This window comes from Pipistrellus hanaki (assembly GCF_964339955.1).
Source record: "Pipistrellus hanaki genome assembly, chromosome: 6".
Taxonomy (NCBI): Eukaryota; Metazoa; Chordata; class Mammalia; order Chiroptera; family Vespertilionidae; genus Pipistrellus; species Pipistrellus hanaki.
In genome coordinates, this window is record NC_140508.1 from 76,945,128 (window position 1) to 76,961,339 (window position 16,212).

Sequence of the window (16,212 nt, forward strand, 5' to 3'; positions counted from 1 at the left end):
GGAAATAAAAACATGGCTTTCAAATTTGGATATAAGTAAATGTATGAAAATTGACTACACACAGAAGAAAATGCTGACATGTAAGTTGCCAAGAGATAAGCAGGACCTGAGAAACGAGATGGTTGGCAGCAAGAGGCATTAGGGAACGCTGGAGAAAACAGTGAGCTAGCTAACAGCTAGGACTATAGGGCATAAGGAGCCCAAGCTCTGGACTCAGTCATTAGATTTCATCTAATTAAGTGAAAGATTCTGGAGAAAACATATAGTAAGTTATTCTGGAATAAAAGATAAAGGTATTTGAAATCTCCCTTCATTTCATAAAAAAGTAATTTAAGTCTCAAAGCTGCAAAGCCAGTCATAGACCTGCCATTAGAAGCAAGGGATCTTGACTATATCTGATGCATTTTAATGCTGTACTGTTTTACCTCACTTACTCCAGTATGTCTCTAACACTACAAGTTATCATGATGAGCACATCTCCTCTTTATCATGCAAGGTGCCAGACTCCTGACCCTCTCTAGTTTCAGAATGCCTTAGCAGCTATGCAGAGGAGGTGTTAGCTCTCACAGTGAGGAGACAGGAGAAGAAAAATGTGTTCAAGGTCATCCAGCTCATATGGATATGAGCAGAGCCTGGACCCATGACCATGTCATTATGAAGCCCAGCAGATAATGATGCTACACAGGCCATGATGGGTCCTGTGGCACTACTGGAGAAGACAGCTACAGCAGCTGGCTGTTTTTAACTATCCAAGTGGTGGTGGCCAAAAGGAAGCCTAGCATGCCCTTCAGGACTAAAGAGAATTACCGTACTACATAAAAATGTGAAGGAAAAAGTTAAGCCATAGGAACAATGTTAAGCAATGTTAAGAAGTTAACTGGGACTCATATCTAACCATGTGAACCTATGAACTGAATGTATAATTTAAGTTTTTCAAATTTATTTTTAAATAAAGGCTCAAATGGAAAAAGCAGATGTAGCTTAAAAAAGTAGTTCAAAAAATTAAAGATTAAAAAACAACCCAGATATATAAAAAATTTTTTTACACATTTCATACTTAAATGACTATTGGTAATACAAGATCTGAAGTCAAAACACTGTTAAATAAAGGTTACCTTTCCACCTAGCATTACTAAGTCAAATACAGATATTACCTGTAGTGTTCTAGTTTTAAAAAACTAGGTTCCAAGCACAGACGTTAAAGACCCATCACGATTACCTTGAATAGTGTAGCCGTTTCTGGGATTATTCCTCTGATTTTCACCTGGGGTTCTAAAGGCAATGGGATAGGTTCCACATCTGACAAGTTCATCTTTTCATTATCTCCAAGCAATGCCTGCAGTCTCTCATTCTAGAAGAAGGAGGCACAAAGAATTAATTAGGTTCAACTTTTTTTAAAAAAAAAGTAGTTTATAAAACATGGTAAAGACATAAAGACTGATTCCGTTAACTTTAAAATATCTGCAAAACACCACACCACAAAAAGTATGTGTCAAGCTCTAATTGCTTTGGTTCAGTGGATAGAGTGTCAGCCTGTGGACTGACGGGTCCCAGGTTTGATTCCGGTCAAGGGCATGTACCTTGGTTGAAGGCACATCCCAGGTAGGGGGTGTGCAGGAGGCAGCTGATCGATATTTATCTCTCATAGATATTTCTAACTATCTCTCTCCCTTCCTCTCTGTAAAAATCAATAAAATATATTAAAAAAAAATATATGTCAAGTGAGAGCTGCCAGGGGCAGCATGCTCTAACATGAGCACTCCTTGGAGTACGAAGAGCCGGGCTTGCACACGATCAGGGAACACATTTCTCTTGCTCATCTGAGAATCAGGAATATACTCAAGCTAGACTTAAAGATTCCATTTTTGTTTTCAAATGATATTGAAGCCACAAAGAGAAACTAATTTTATTTGAAGCTTAACTTTTGGATGACCAATTATCAAGCAAGAATTTCATGATGCTGCTCCTGTGCAGGTTTTGGGTTTAAAAAGTAAACTCAATCCACACAGAGGAACTTGAACCCTACCATTTACTGTTCATTGACTCTGACCGATCCAACTTCTCCTAAGAAATCATCATTTATTTTCTTCAGCTCACATCCACACTGCATTGAACATTTCAAGTCACAGTGAAATAGCTTCGTCACTAAGCAACACCTGTCCTATTTAGAACAAGCCCTTCTATTCCATTTCAAAATAACATCCATTTCCTTTGAATGCTGTGAGAGTCATGCACTCTTTGAACAGGCAAGCTTGTTAAGGGGGAACTTGACTTGTCATTCCCCACAGCATAAGCACTTGAACTGTGATGCTACTGAAAGGATGTGTGCCTCAAAGAGAGAGCTCTGAATCAGTAAGACAGAAGTTCAGAAAAATGTTTCAAGGACCACCAAAACATAAAATTAAATTCTTTCCCTTTAGTAATATTTCAATTCTCCTTCTGAATCAGCAAGTTCAAGTTAAAATCAACTGAAAACTGGAATGAATTTCCACATATCAACTGAAAACTGGTATGAATTTCCACATATCCCCTACAAAAATCAGTAAGTCTACTGAATTAATGTGCCATCAGACATATATATCTAAATATAGATATATAGATATAGATATAGATACAGATATAGATATAGATATATAAAAGCCCAGCGACTGAATGGTCGAACCACCAGAACAGTTGACCAGTCACTATGATGTGCACTGATCATCAGGGGGTAGACACTCAATGCAGGAGCTGCCCTTGGTGGTCAGTGTGCTCTTACAGTGGGAGTGCTGCTCAGCTGACCTGGATGAAACCAAGTCTCTGCACCTACCAAAATACGTGAGAGAATCCAGACTCTGGCCTGACCCCACCACCAGCTGATGCAGATCCTCTAAGGTGTGTTCTAGAAAGAGGATAGGGAGCTGGCATAGGCGGATGGTAAGAGGGGACATGACTGTGGACTCCCCAGGGAGGCTGTCTTGATGGCTGAGGATCCTGGAGCATGGCTGCCCTGAACATCCCCCATGGTGTCACTGATCTGGCATTACGCATCAAGGACATTGACCTGCCTACTTTGGGGTGCAAAGCTCTCTGCCAGGTTCCTCCAGGACACAGAACACGCTTTTACCCAATACATTAACTGAAATATCAGCTCAGACTAATTTCCTCATTCAGCAGCCGCTCAGAGGGCAGGTCCACAGCCACTCAGCTGACCAGGATGAGCCGTGCTCCCACAGCAGGATGATCCCCACAGGCCACGCCCCACCAGTGCACGAATCCATGCACTGGGCTTCTAGTACTAATAATGTTAACTAATCCAAATATCCAGTTATCCCATCATAACCAATTTCTAGTTGATTGATGTGCTCGTAAACAGTAAAATAACCAGAAGCAGGTAATAATAGAAGGGCCAGAAAATCCAGCTACTTCTTCCTACCTCCATTGCTCTAAGCTCTGGGGTCCAAGCCACCATCATTTCTCACTTTGATTCCTGCAGCAGCCTCCTGACTGTGCCTCTTCAACCTCTGCCTTTTACAATCTCTTATAAAAAACAACTAGAGTGCTGCTGCTAACAAGAAAGTCAGCTCATGTCACACTCCTATTCAAACCTCCAATAGCTTCTACTCTCACTTAATGTTTAAGCTAAAGTCCTTAAAAATGGTGTATATAATGTGTTTCCTCTTTATATTTTCTCTTTCTTAACCTTGTGGACATTATTCTATGCACATATCTCTGCTAGCAATTTTCTCCATACGTGATCTCCTGTCTCTGAACTCCTGACTCAATTTTTCCTTTCTCTCTCTCCATGTGCATCTCCAAGCCAGAACAATAGGAACATGGATTGTGTTGTTAATGAAGCTCACTGAGAAATTTGCCTATTATGGGATTAGGTAAAGCAGGGGTGGGGAATGCCCAGCCTGCAGGCTGCATAAAGCCATAGAAGTCATTTGGTCTGGCTCTGCCAAAGCATTAGGAGTCAGTTCATTAAATGTATGACCAAACATAGCAGGCTAATTTTTAAGTTGATGATTTTATATGGCCCACAAAAGATGTTCTAAATATCGAAATGGCCCTTGGCAGTAAGAAGGTTCCCCACCGCTGAGGTAAAGAGAAGATATCAACTGAGTCCTGTATAGTATATAGGCTATTGATTAGAAAAAAGTGATGCACGAAGAACAGATGCTCAGCTGTCCTCACCAAGCAGAAGTCTGGCTGTTGAGAGAAAGATCAATGCACAGGCCATGCATCAGAGTCAAAGCCAGTGCTGTTCCGAACAACTATTCTGCAATTCTGGCTAAGCCACTCTGGACCTTCACATTCACAGATGGACTCTAATCTAAATTATCTCTAGAGGCCCTTTCCATGTCAAATGCGTTATATTCTAGGAGGCTAAGATTCTAAAATAAGAGGCAATAAAACACTATAGGTAAAATATGGACTCAGAAAGTCTGGGTACAAATCCCAATGCTAATCCTTGCTGAGGACATTGGACAAATTAACTTAACCTCTCTATTCCTACTTTTCCTTACAATTGGGAAAATAATAACAGTACCTAACTTATAGGGCTAGGTATATATATGGAACTCATAAAATAGAATCCCATATATAATCAGTATGCTTAAGTGTTTCTATTACTAAAATTAAGTTTTTCATAAATTATATCAACTCAAAAGAAAGTACCAAAACTCAGAATTTTATGATATCAAGACATTATTAGTCATAAATAAAAAGCAAATCCCTCAGGTTTACCTTTTTCTTACGATTTCCACTTTCACGCTGCACTGCCTTCATTAGATGCACCAGCCGATCTACAAACGTCTGCTGTGCAGCCAGCAAGGAGCGCATAACTCTGACAGACTTGTCACCCTGAAGGTATTCAACGGGTAGGAAAATTAGTTCTATGCAGCATAATGATCAGGGTTTCTTTAATAGCATGGGTGATCTTTATTTATTCTTCTAATAGCTGCAAACTTCAATGCACAGTGTAATTGAAAAAGATTAATTATCTTGATACAGAGATGAGCAACCTGCTATCTTAAACAACACCAGTTTTTCCACAGTTGAAATATTAAGTGAGTCTTCAGCAAATACTAGTCTATCAAAAATAGCACTTTTTTTTTATTTTTCACATACAGCCATGTAACAAAATAGAATTCATCCACATAAAATGATTTCACTCATTGATTCAATAAATTTCTGGATGCCTACGATATCTTTAGCAATGTGCTGGGGATATGGTAAGCAATAACATTGGTAGAACTAAAAATCTATCAAATAAAAGGGTAAAGTTCTCAAATAGCAACATTTTATATGGCTTAGTAAAATAAAAGTAATAATAACTAAATGCTGTAAAGTCTTAGTGATCCCCAGTTCATAAAATATTATAAAATACAGTGAATTTTCCAATTGCACTGGTAAGGGAAGCTGGGAAAATATTATCACCCTCATTTTGAAGATGAGAAGATGTAAGCTCAGAGAAATTGAGATTTCTTCAGAGTGACAAATGCCATAAGTGATAGAATTGAGATTAGAAAAGAGCACCGATTTGCTAATTATGAGCTATTTGCTAATCAGTTTGATGTAGAGACATTCTGAGCTCTAAGAACAATATAAAAGTTTAATCTCAAATAGTTAAATAAGAAGTGATTTAAATATTTAATAAGATAAAAAAAGATAAAGGAGTATTTCTGAAAATCACAGATTGATGTGCTTTTCTGTTCATTGCTGTGCACCATATTTTTTCTTTAAATTACAAATGCTAGTCTGTGAGCTTTTAAATTTATTTCAATGGATTATATATGATGTACAGTATGAAAGTCATGCATCTATACCAACTTGCTTGTTTCATCAATAGCAAAATTTAGAAGGGTTGACTGCCCCACCTTGGTATAGTAACTGGCTGAACTGTGACATTGCTGTAAGAGTCACAAACACCAAGGGAAAATGGATTTACATACCATCTCTAAAAAATGTTTAAGAAGGAAAATATATGTTATGTTATATAGAAAGTTTCTGCAGTATGACCATTGCCAAACTTTTTTGGAACATACCTAGTTTTGAAAATAAAAAAGGTAAACAGAGGTAGAAATGGAAAAGCAAAGTGTTGGGATTTTGGGTTCCATGTATAGGTTGATTCATTGAATCAGGGATCAACAAAATTTTTGTAAAGGGCCAAGGAATAAATTCTTTAGGCCCACTGGGCATACACTTTCCATTCCAACTATTCAACTATAATACTATGGTAGTGCAAAACTGGCCGTAAACAATATGAAAACAAAAAGCATGACTAGATTCCAATAACATTTCACATAAGAACACTGAATTTGAATTTCACAACAAATAATATTCTTCTTTTGACTCTTTTTGAACCATTTGAAAATATAAAAACCATTCCCAGCTCAAGGGACATATCAAAAGAGGCAACAGGCCAGATCTGGTTCAGGTTTGTCCCCCGATGTTAAATGGTTACCTTCAACAATGCTTGGCTGAATCGTCTCATCACATTCAAGTACATCTCATGGGTCTTTGGGTCTCTCTGCTGAGTATCTTGATCTTCACATTCCACTATCACATACCTTAAAAATATGTTGTCATTCAGATGATGTGAAATGAATCTCAGGTTCATTTTGTAAACATGTATGCCTTTCCATTAAAAGATTAATTCACATTTGCAAAAATAATAAAATGGGAGTAATGAGGTACTTTATCATCACTCTTTTAAAAGTGGAAATACAAGGGCCAACATATTCAACCATCTAAAAAAGGTAAATTAATAACAGTAACTAATTTGCACAATATACTAGATTTTCTAAAAATTTTGGCATAAAAAAATAAAAACAAGCATTTTTTTCCTAATACTTTCTGAAGTATAGAATAGCTGGGTCATATGAGAGTTCTAGTTTTAATTTCTAAGAAACCTCCACACTTTTTTCTGAAGTCGCTGCAGCAATTTACAGTGGTTCCCATCACAACTTTGTAAACACATTGATGCACACAGATGCATACATCAAAAAAGTTTCAATGGATTATAAAAGATATACAGTATGAAAATTATGCATCTATACTAACTTGTTTTGTTTCATCAATGGCGAAATTTAGAGGGGTTGTCTGCCCTAATATGGTACAATTAACTGACAGTAGAGCTAAAATCAGGACATTGGGCTCCTCAGTCAGAATTCTTCCTGCTCTACTCAGCTTATTCCCACATTGTTTTATCTTGAGAAGCCACAAGAAACTTCTCAACCTTGTTAACGAATAGTGTTTTACAAATCTCAAGTCACAGCCACCATATTTCCTTGCACTATTTCTGGGAAAGAGTATATTCAGCCATGTAGAGGTAAATTTCATGAAAGCTGAGAGCTTAACCTTGGCACTTCCATGCCTGGCACATAATATTCAATATATTATTGTTGAATGAATAAAATTACTTATCTCATGGACTTAACCATTATTTCTAAGTTGATAATTCTCAAATAAGTAAATACAATCCTTTTAACACACCTACGGATTAATTTTGATATCATTATGTGGTCTGCTTTTACTTGCAAACTTGCAACTATACCCATTTTATGCATTCACACTCCAATCAGGTCAATCCCCTGACCACCCTGTTGTGCTTCCAATCACGTTGCAGTACTGTCCACAAACACCTTCCCATCCCCACCTTCCCATAGACTACCCATCCTTCTAACAGAGGGCAACACCCTATCTCTTTCAGGAAGTCTTTGCAAGTCCTAACAACTTCTTCCTTTTCTTCCTGTGTGTTTACGTGGCAAACTCACAAATGAGCAATACAGATGACCACCTTGTGCAGGCTCCTTGCTCTCTTGCACCACCAAGTAAACACGATGGCCACAGAAATTTCATGTGACTGAGGGTATAGATTGGTGCTCAATATAAACATCAAATATCAAACACATCTCAAAATCATCTAAGCCAAAGTTCGGATGCACAGAACAGGCCATATAAAATAAAAATAACAGTAGCATTTCCAAATATGAAGGGTGAATTTAGATCATGACTAGAAAATGTAGATTTGAATAATTTCTGAACCCTCTGTCCAGAGCAGTAAGCTAGATTTTACAAAGCACTCTAAGGTATTCCCTTGAAATTTGTCATCTTCAAGTAGAAAGGCAGACAAAACTGTCCCGTTTCCCATTGTAAGGTGACATCAGTGGACTGCCTGTTTCCTGGCGATTTTGCTTTGTGGGGTAAATAACCTTTATTACCTTGAAAAGTCTTAAAAGTTATAGAAAAACATGTCAAAGCACCCAAAGTTTACTTTCAATTCCATCATACCGGAATAGCTATAAAAATAAAACTCCAGAACAATTTATAGATCCTGATGCCCAACATTTCACAGATCGGGGACTATAACTTCTCTCTGTGGCTTAAAAGGTTGACACTATTCATTTTAAAAGGATTGTCTGCACAACAATAGCCCCCTAAGGGTTCAGCTAGAGCAGAAATCCCATTTAAATCACTAGAAAGGGAACAAATGAAAAAGGAAATTCAAAATGTTCTAATGGAAATAGAACAATTAAAATGTATATGTCTGACCTACTGGACAGTTTTTCTAAACTTAGTCAAAAACAAGACAGTATTTTGTTTAATTCTGTCATGGAACAGAAATGCCTCATTAGTTTTTTTTTTTTTTTTTTTTTTTGTGTGTGTGTGTGTGTGTGTGTGTGTGTGTGTGTGTTTTAATATATTTTTATTGATTTCAGAGAGGAAGGAAGAGGGAGAGAGAGAAAGAAACATCAATGATGACAGAGAGTCATTGACTGGCTGCCTCCTGCAGGACCCCACTGGGGATCAAGCCCACAACCCAGGCATGTGCCCTTGACTGGAATTGAACCTGGGACCCTTCAGTCCGCAGGCCAATGCTCTATCCACTGAGCCAAACCGGGTAGGGCTGCCTCATTATTCTTAAAAAATGAGCTTTCAGAATGGAGATCTGTTAATTTGTACTATTTAAGTAAGCACAGTAAATTGAGCGGTAGAACTTAGAGATTATTTCTATAGTTAAAATATATCAAGTGGAGAAGTTTTAAATGTTCTCTTAGTATCCAGAGGCTTCAGGCAGGGCTTACCCAGCTGGCTTTTGCCTTTGTTTGCTTTGCAAAACTGGATAAGGTTCCTTTGCCTAGTGCAGGTGTCAGCAACCTGAGGCTCCAGAGCCGCATGCGGCTCTTTTGAAGCTTTACCGTGGCTCCGACAACTTGCAAGCCTGTGTGAAAATGGAAGGTAACGTCTTACAGCCCTGATGTGCTGACACTGTGCACTGAGGTTCAGGAGCAAAAATCCCATTAACCAGGTAAATTAAATATTTTAATTAGCTATTAATTTGCAAAAATATATATATATATTTTTTAATTTTTTAAAAAAATATATTTTATTGATTTTTCACAGAGAGGAAGAGAGAGGGATAGAGAGTTAGAAACATCGATGAGAGAGAATCATCAATCAGCTACCTCTTGCACACCCCCTACTGGGGATGTGCCCGCAACCAAGGTACATGCCCTTGACCGGAATCGAACCCGGGACCTTTCAATCCGCAGGCCGACGCTCTATCCACTGAGCCAAACCGGTCCCGGCATGCAAAAATATATTTTACATTGTTAAGTGAAAAAGTCCTTTTTTCTTCAGATTGACAGCTAACTGCACGATCCGGTATATAGCATTAAGGTAAGAAACAATATATTAGTGTTATATTTGTTTTAAATGTCGCAATGGTTTTGCGGCTCCCAGGTTTTTTTTTCCTTCGGAAACGGGTCCAAGTGGCTCTTTATGTCTTAAAGGTTGCAGACCCCTGGCCTAGTGTTTAATCCTAGTGGTATTTTTTATTGAACTAAAATATTCCTCCTTGTGGCTTAAGCTTCTGTCCTTTACACTGCAGGATTCTGTGACAGATAAAGAGAACCATGCTTCATAGTAATTATATCTCAAAAAGTGAGTTAGTCTTCCTGTGCCTTAGTTTCTTCCTTTCCTTCAACTCAAGAGACCATAAAATAGAGGTCTTTATACTTGCCCTATTTAACTTCATAGGATCAAATGAGAAAAGGTCACTGAAAATACTCAGTAAATGGCAAAGCGCTAGGTAAATGATCTAATCTCCAGGTTCTATCAAGTTCAATTATATGACTTTGCCTCAGTTTCTTCACCCATAAAATAAGTAACCTCACATTTCCACTTTCCACTTTCCATTTCTGTATACTTTCGATGCGTTGGTAAATATTGTGAAAATACACACTCCTAAGGGACTATAAACCATCATACTTAAACTTAAATACCATAAAAGGCAAGCAGACATCAAACTGACAAAAACATACACCCATTACCTTACCCAACCTGATCTTAGATACTGGAAAGTTACTGAAAGGAAGAGAAATGGTGGTGCTAAGGAGCATTCCCGAGCACAGCTGTAAAGGAATACAGCTAGATATAAATACCGTACTTAGGCTTTTGATGGCTGCTCACACGTTATTTTAAACTGACTTAATGTTTATGATATCGGGGTGGGGTGGGTCCTACAAAAGGTAAACAGAAAATTATTTTCACATACCAGTATAAATAATTAGCCAGTGTTGAGTTTTTGCAGGCTCTTGATATCAAGAAGGTGCAGAGATCTTGCTGAAAGAATTAAAAGAAATGTATTTATATATATATATTATATTATCCATCTGCTATTAACTTTCTAATATCTAAACAAATAAGGGGTGTCAAAGATTCTCAAATTAGAAGTCTTAGAGAGAAATTTAACTATATATACTAGTGCTTCTGCAAATGCACTTTTCAGAGCAGCACCAGCCAAATAGGCCTGTTTTACCTCAAAAGCCAGTCTACTAATCTAAAAAGATTTAATTTTTCTATGAGTTAAAAAACAGCTTTGTAGTGTATCAGCCTTAGTATCAAAGCCACACATTTCTGCAGGGTAATCACAAACACCAAAAATTACAGTAATGTTCATAAATATGTTAGCAATAAATATTGAGTTTCTTTAATAAAATACTTAAGCCAGTATATTTTTACATTGCATATGAATCCATTTATATGCCCAAAGCACCAATAAAAAGCCTCGAATTGAAGATTATATGGTGCTTTTTGCTGAGAGGAAAAGCCATAAACATGCATCATAAAACAGGTTATTTAATAAAGTTGTAATATTTGGTTTATTAATCAAAATCAATGTTTTAAAAGCCACCATAGGCCCTGGCTGGTGTTTCTCTGTGGTTAGTGTTGGCCTGCAGACTGAAGGGTCTCAGGTTCAATTTGCAGTCAAGGGCACTTACCTGGGTTGCAAGTTCTATCCTGAAACCCAATAGCCGGAGGCAACTGATGAACTGATGTGTCTCTCACAAGGATGTTTCTCTCTCCCTTTCTCTCCCTCTCTCTCTCCCTCTCTCTCTCCCTCCCTCTCTCTCTCTCTCTCTCTCTCTCTATTTCTCTATTTCTCTCTCTCTCTCTTTCTCCCTCCCCCCCCCCAAAAAAAAAATCAATGGGAAAAAAATACTCAGATGCTGATTTAAAAAAAAAAAAAATCCATGTTTTAAAAACCGTTATAGGCCCTGTCCAGTGTGGATAACTGGTTAGAGCATCTTCCCATGCATTGAAGGGTCTCAGGTTTGTATCCTGGTCAGGGCACATACCCAGGTTGTATGTTTGATCACCAGTTGGGTCATGTGTATGAGGCAACTGATTGATACTTCTCTCTCAGATAGATGTTTCTCCCTCTGTCCCTCCCTCCCTCCTTCCCTCTCTCTCAAGTATCAATGAAAAACATATCCTCAGGTGAGGATTAAAATCAATCAATAAGTAAAAATTTTAAAAATGAAAACCAATCTGAGGTGTTTACCTGAAGGATCTCTCCTATAGCAAATTGGAAAAGCTCTGCACTCACCTCTAGATTTTCACCATCTGAACCATCTTTTGTTTTAGATGCAGGGGGAGGGGAAGACACTGGAGGAACAGGACTGGTTATAATTTGGGAGCTGAAAAAAATAATAGGAGATATCACTGATATGTAACGGATTCTGTTTGGAACAGCAGACACTTTTTTTTTTTTTTTTAAACACAGTTCATCTCGCTGGTGTCTGGACAATGTGTCGCTTTCTAAGGTGTGTTCTGGGCAACACCAGAGTCACAGTATGCTCCAGAAGAAGCCCTGTGGTCAATGGATACAGTAATAGCTGCTTGGAGATGTGCAGGTCTGCATATTGCTAAGCACTATTGTTATAAAAATAAAGCCCATTTTACTTTAAACAAGCATTTCTCAAACATATTTGGTCACAAAGCCACCCTAACAACTTTATATCTTTTTAAAAATACACAAATTAGTGACCAGCAGACCATGATTTGGGAAATACCGGGTCGGGTCGCAGTTTATATCCTGCCATAAAGTCTTAAGCAGACCCTGAGAAAACATTCTAGGTGGCATAAGTAAGGAGGAAGGTAGCGTGACTAGAGACAGAGACTTCCAATGTATAGTGGGAGAAAAGGTAAGGGGTGCGTTCTCTTAAAACGTGTTTTAGTTCTCCAAATGAAACACGGAAGATAAAACAGTATTAACATAATCATAAAAAATTTCAGAAATATAATCTTGAGCCCATGTGATAACTGAAATATCTGATTCAGGTAATCTGATTTCTAGAACTCATTCTCAAGTCTTTACAAAATAGCTTATCAACATTGGGCCTCAAAGTTCTTGCCCGAAGGTTCCTATTTATTGCAAATATTAAGATTTTATGGAAAACACAATGGCAAAGTAAAAGAACATAGAGTCAACTCTACCATTTGCAAGTTATGCACTTTGGGCAATTTACTTAACTTCTAGTAAGTCATTGATATCTAAATTCTGGATATGTGCATCTGCCTCAGTAGATTACTGTTAACAAGGCAATTTATGTAGACTACCTCACAGTGTCTGCTACAGAGGTGAGAGTTCTTTTCTTTTTTTTTTTTTTAAATATATATATATATTTATTGATTTTTTATAGAGAGGAGGAGAGAGGGATAGAGAGTTAGAAACGTCGATGAGAGAGAAACATCGACCAGCTGCCTCTTGTACACCCCCCACTGGGGTTGTGCCCGCAACCAATGTACATGCCCTTGACCGGAATCGAACCCGGGACCCTTCAGTCCGCAGACCGACGCTCTACCACTGAGCCAAACCGGTTTCGGCAGAGGTGAGAGTTCTTAATTGTTATTATTGTTACTATTGTAGCTGATTTTAATTCAAGTAACATGTTCTTTATTTAGTATAACTACTAAAATATATAATTTTACAATAAAATACTTGAGTCCACTAACATGCCCTGCCCTCATTTGCATGAACAGTAAATACTATCTAACACTTACTGAGCATTGTGTATTAGGCACTTTTCTAAAAGTTTTATGTGTATTAATTCATCCAATGTTTCAACAACTCTTAAAGATCAGTTACTATTGCTATATCCCTGCTTTTAAGATGAGAAACAGGGGCCACACAGGATATGCAACTTATACAATGTACACACTAGTAAGTGACAGAGTCAAGGTTTTAACTTAGGTAGTTTGACTCCATTGCATGCAAAAACTGTGAATGCACTTGCCATATTCATTGGTAAGACTTCAAACTTATTACCAACTAGGATTTTGTACACGTAGGGAAGATGGAAAGAAGACAGTTGGAAAAGGAAAGAAACTCTCCGATATGAAAACCAGTCCCCCCTGGATAACCATACCTATCTATTTCTGCAGAATTTATTCCAGAAGTTGATGTACTTTCTGACACTGAACCCTGACTATCCTTCTTGGTAGGTTCTAATCCATTCTTTATATCATCAAAATTTTCATATTTGAGAGCTTGGACCAGCTGTAATAGGTACATCAATAAATCCTGGAAAATAAAGAAATGAGATATTATTAAAAAAAAATGCAGTATGGTTATAGATATAACTTATTACTAAATATTATGCTAACAATTCACTTTTTCTAGCACTTATCAGCTGTTTCCTTTGTCAGAGAAAGGAAAACCATGAGCTAACTTAACCACCATAGTATTTATGCTATATTGTTAAAATTAAAACCAAAAAAAACAAAAAAAAAAACACCCTAAAAGTTAATCACTGAACCATAGTTTGCAGTTTAGAATGCATGTAATAATGTTTTTATATTTTCTACCTCATAACAAAAATTATAAATGGTCTAGGAAAAGCTCAGTATCTACATGAACACTGATAACTCCAGACACAAACACTTAGCCTCTGTTGAGGGAACCAAAGCCAGGCAATCAGAAATAATAATTTACAATTTTTCTATTTACATTATGAACTCACACTGAGGCATTGTGTTGACTACAGCATAGAGGCCTTTATCTAAACTCTATGATTCATGTCAAACATAAAGAGTTAATGACTTTCGTGAAATTTCTAATGAATTTAAAAATAAGTATTTTGATATTTCAAATAAATATGTAATTTTTTTTATTGCAATACAGTAAAGACAATTAGGAAGGAGAAGATAATATGCAAAATCACAATGCTAAGAACTAGTCTTTAATAAGAGAGTGGATAAGAGGTTTTATAATAACTTCGGTAGTTTATCAGAACATCCTGTTCTGATAAAATTATGCAATATCTGAGATTTTCCTCAGGGAAGGTAATGAATGGGAGGGAACAGGGGGAAGAGAGTAAGAGGTGTTGCAGATGAAATAAGATTGGCAATGAGTTGGCATTTGTTAAAGATGGGTATTTTAAATGCGAACACTTACTATTCAATTTATTTTAGTGTTTAAACTTTACAATAATGAAATATACACATATACATATCGACCTTAATAAAAGCTGAGTTTTGCTTCTTGAAATTCAGATACCAGTATGAATTAAAAATGATTTAATTGTACTTAATAAAGATCTTTGATAACGTTCTATATGGGATAAGCATTCCTAGATACATACTGAGGTTTGAGTAGTTATTCCATATCCCAAAAGCACTGCAGGCTGGCACAGACTATTAGATTATGTTTGAGAGCACATTCACCCAATAAAAATTCATAAGTAAAAAATATTGCTGGATTAGTCTACCTTATTAGGAATTATTAAAATTCAAGATGCAGCGATACTTTGTGTCAACACAGACTGTTCCTCCATCCCTTGGGGTCTGAGATATGAAAACAGCCAGCATCAAGTTTGCAGGCTTTGCTTTCCAGAGGATTCAAAACCACCTTCAGAAAGTCTATACACACACACAACTGTCAGCAATGGAAAGTTTAAAGGAGTTTGAAGGAGAATAAGATGACCATGCACCTCTGTTTTAGAGGCCCCAAGGGCTTTGCAAGACTACAATTAAATGGGGCTTGTTGTATACTGACTAATAGAGAGGATCTGAATTATTCCCTAGCTGGTGCTGCATTAAACCATTTTTCATTAGAATTCCTCTTTCCAGACAGAGAGACGCAAGCTCTGCTGCCAGGTGAGTGTCCTGGGAGAGATTGTCCTATCATGAAACAGATCAGGAAGTAAATTTTCATTTCACAGAGGAGTCCCTGGAGGAATATTTTAATTTTACTTCTGAAAACATACCCAGTATATCCTCTTCTCCCCTGAAAAAATCTCCCTGCCCCTCCTTTCTCTAACACACACACACACACACACACACACACACACACACACTCAGAGCCTCGGATCAGGCTCTAGTTTAACATGTGCCCAAAGAGGAATAATGAATACTGACGTACCTCATCATCTGCCTGGCGCAGCCGGGCCACAGCGTAGCGCCGCACTGTGGGGTTGGTGTAATGGGAGGACAGTAGCTCCAGGGAATCCTCCACATCCATAGGCTTCCATTTCCCCAGCAGCTCCAACGCCTGTTTGGCCTCTTGAGGTAGATCCCAATTAACACATTTCAAGAATTTTGTCAAAGCCTAAAACCAGGAAAGATGTTTAAATTAGAAACAGCAGCCTATGACCTGGGGCAGGGAAGGTCAAGGGTCATGAAGCAGGTTCCCCTTGGTCCTGACGGAAGAGTGGCAGAGTCAGTGACAGACTCCTTCTGTGAACACTGCACAGTCATAGAAACACAATGCAGGGCAGGAAAACACAAAAGCATGTTCCCTCTAACTTCACAGGTCAAACTACTTTCAGGGCACTATGAATTTTTCCAGTTTTCTTTTACTTTTCTTCACTATGTTTTGCTATTTTATTTATTTTTAATTATGTGTGTGTGTGTGTGTGTGTGTATTATTGATATTTAGGG

At 37.6% G+C, this 16,212-nt stretch overlaps 1 protein-coding gene across 1 annotated transcript in view; it reads right to left on the reverse strand.

The window, feature by feature from the left end:
* The window catches only part of PIK3C3 (phosphatidylinositol 3-kinase catalytic subunit type 3), a 69,082-nt gene that overhangs the window by 21,977 nt on the left and 30,893 nt on the right, over positions 1-16,212 (reverse strand). The window contains exons 10-16 of the mRNA XM_084888390.1: positions 15,695-15,880; positions 13,701-13,855; positions 11,879-11,969; positions 10,544-10,611; positions 6,449-6,554; positions 4,729-4,845; positions 1,220-1,351 (exon numbers count right to left, since the gene is read on the reverse strand). Coding sequence (XP_084744516.1) covers positions 1,220-1,351; positions 4,729-4,845; positions 6,449-6,554; positions 10,544-10,611; positions 11,879-11,969; positions 13,701-13,855; positions 15,695-15,880 — 855 coding nt within the window. The remainder of the gene's footprint in view (positions 1-1,219; positions 1,352-4,728; positions 4,846-6,448; positions 6,555-10,543; positions 10,612-11,878; positions 11,970-13,700; positions 13,856-15,694; positions 15,881-16,212) is intronic.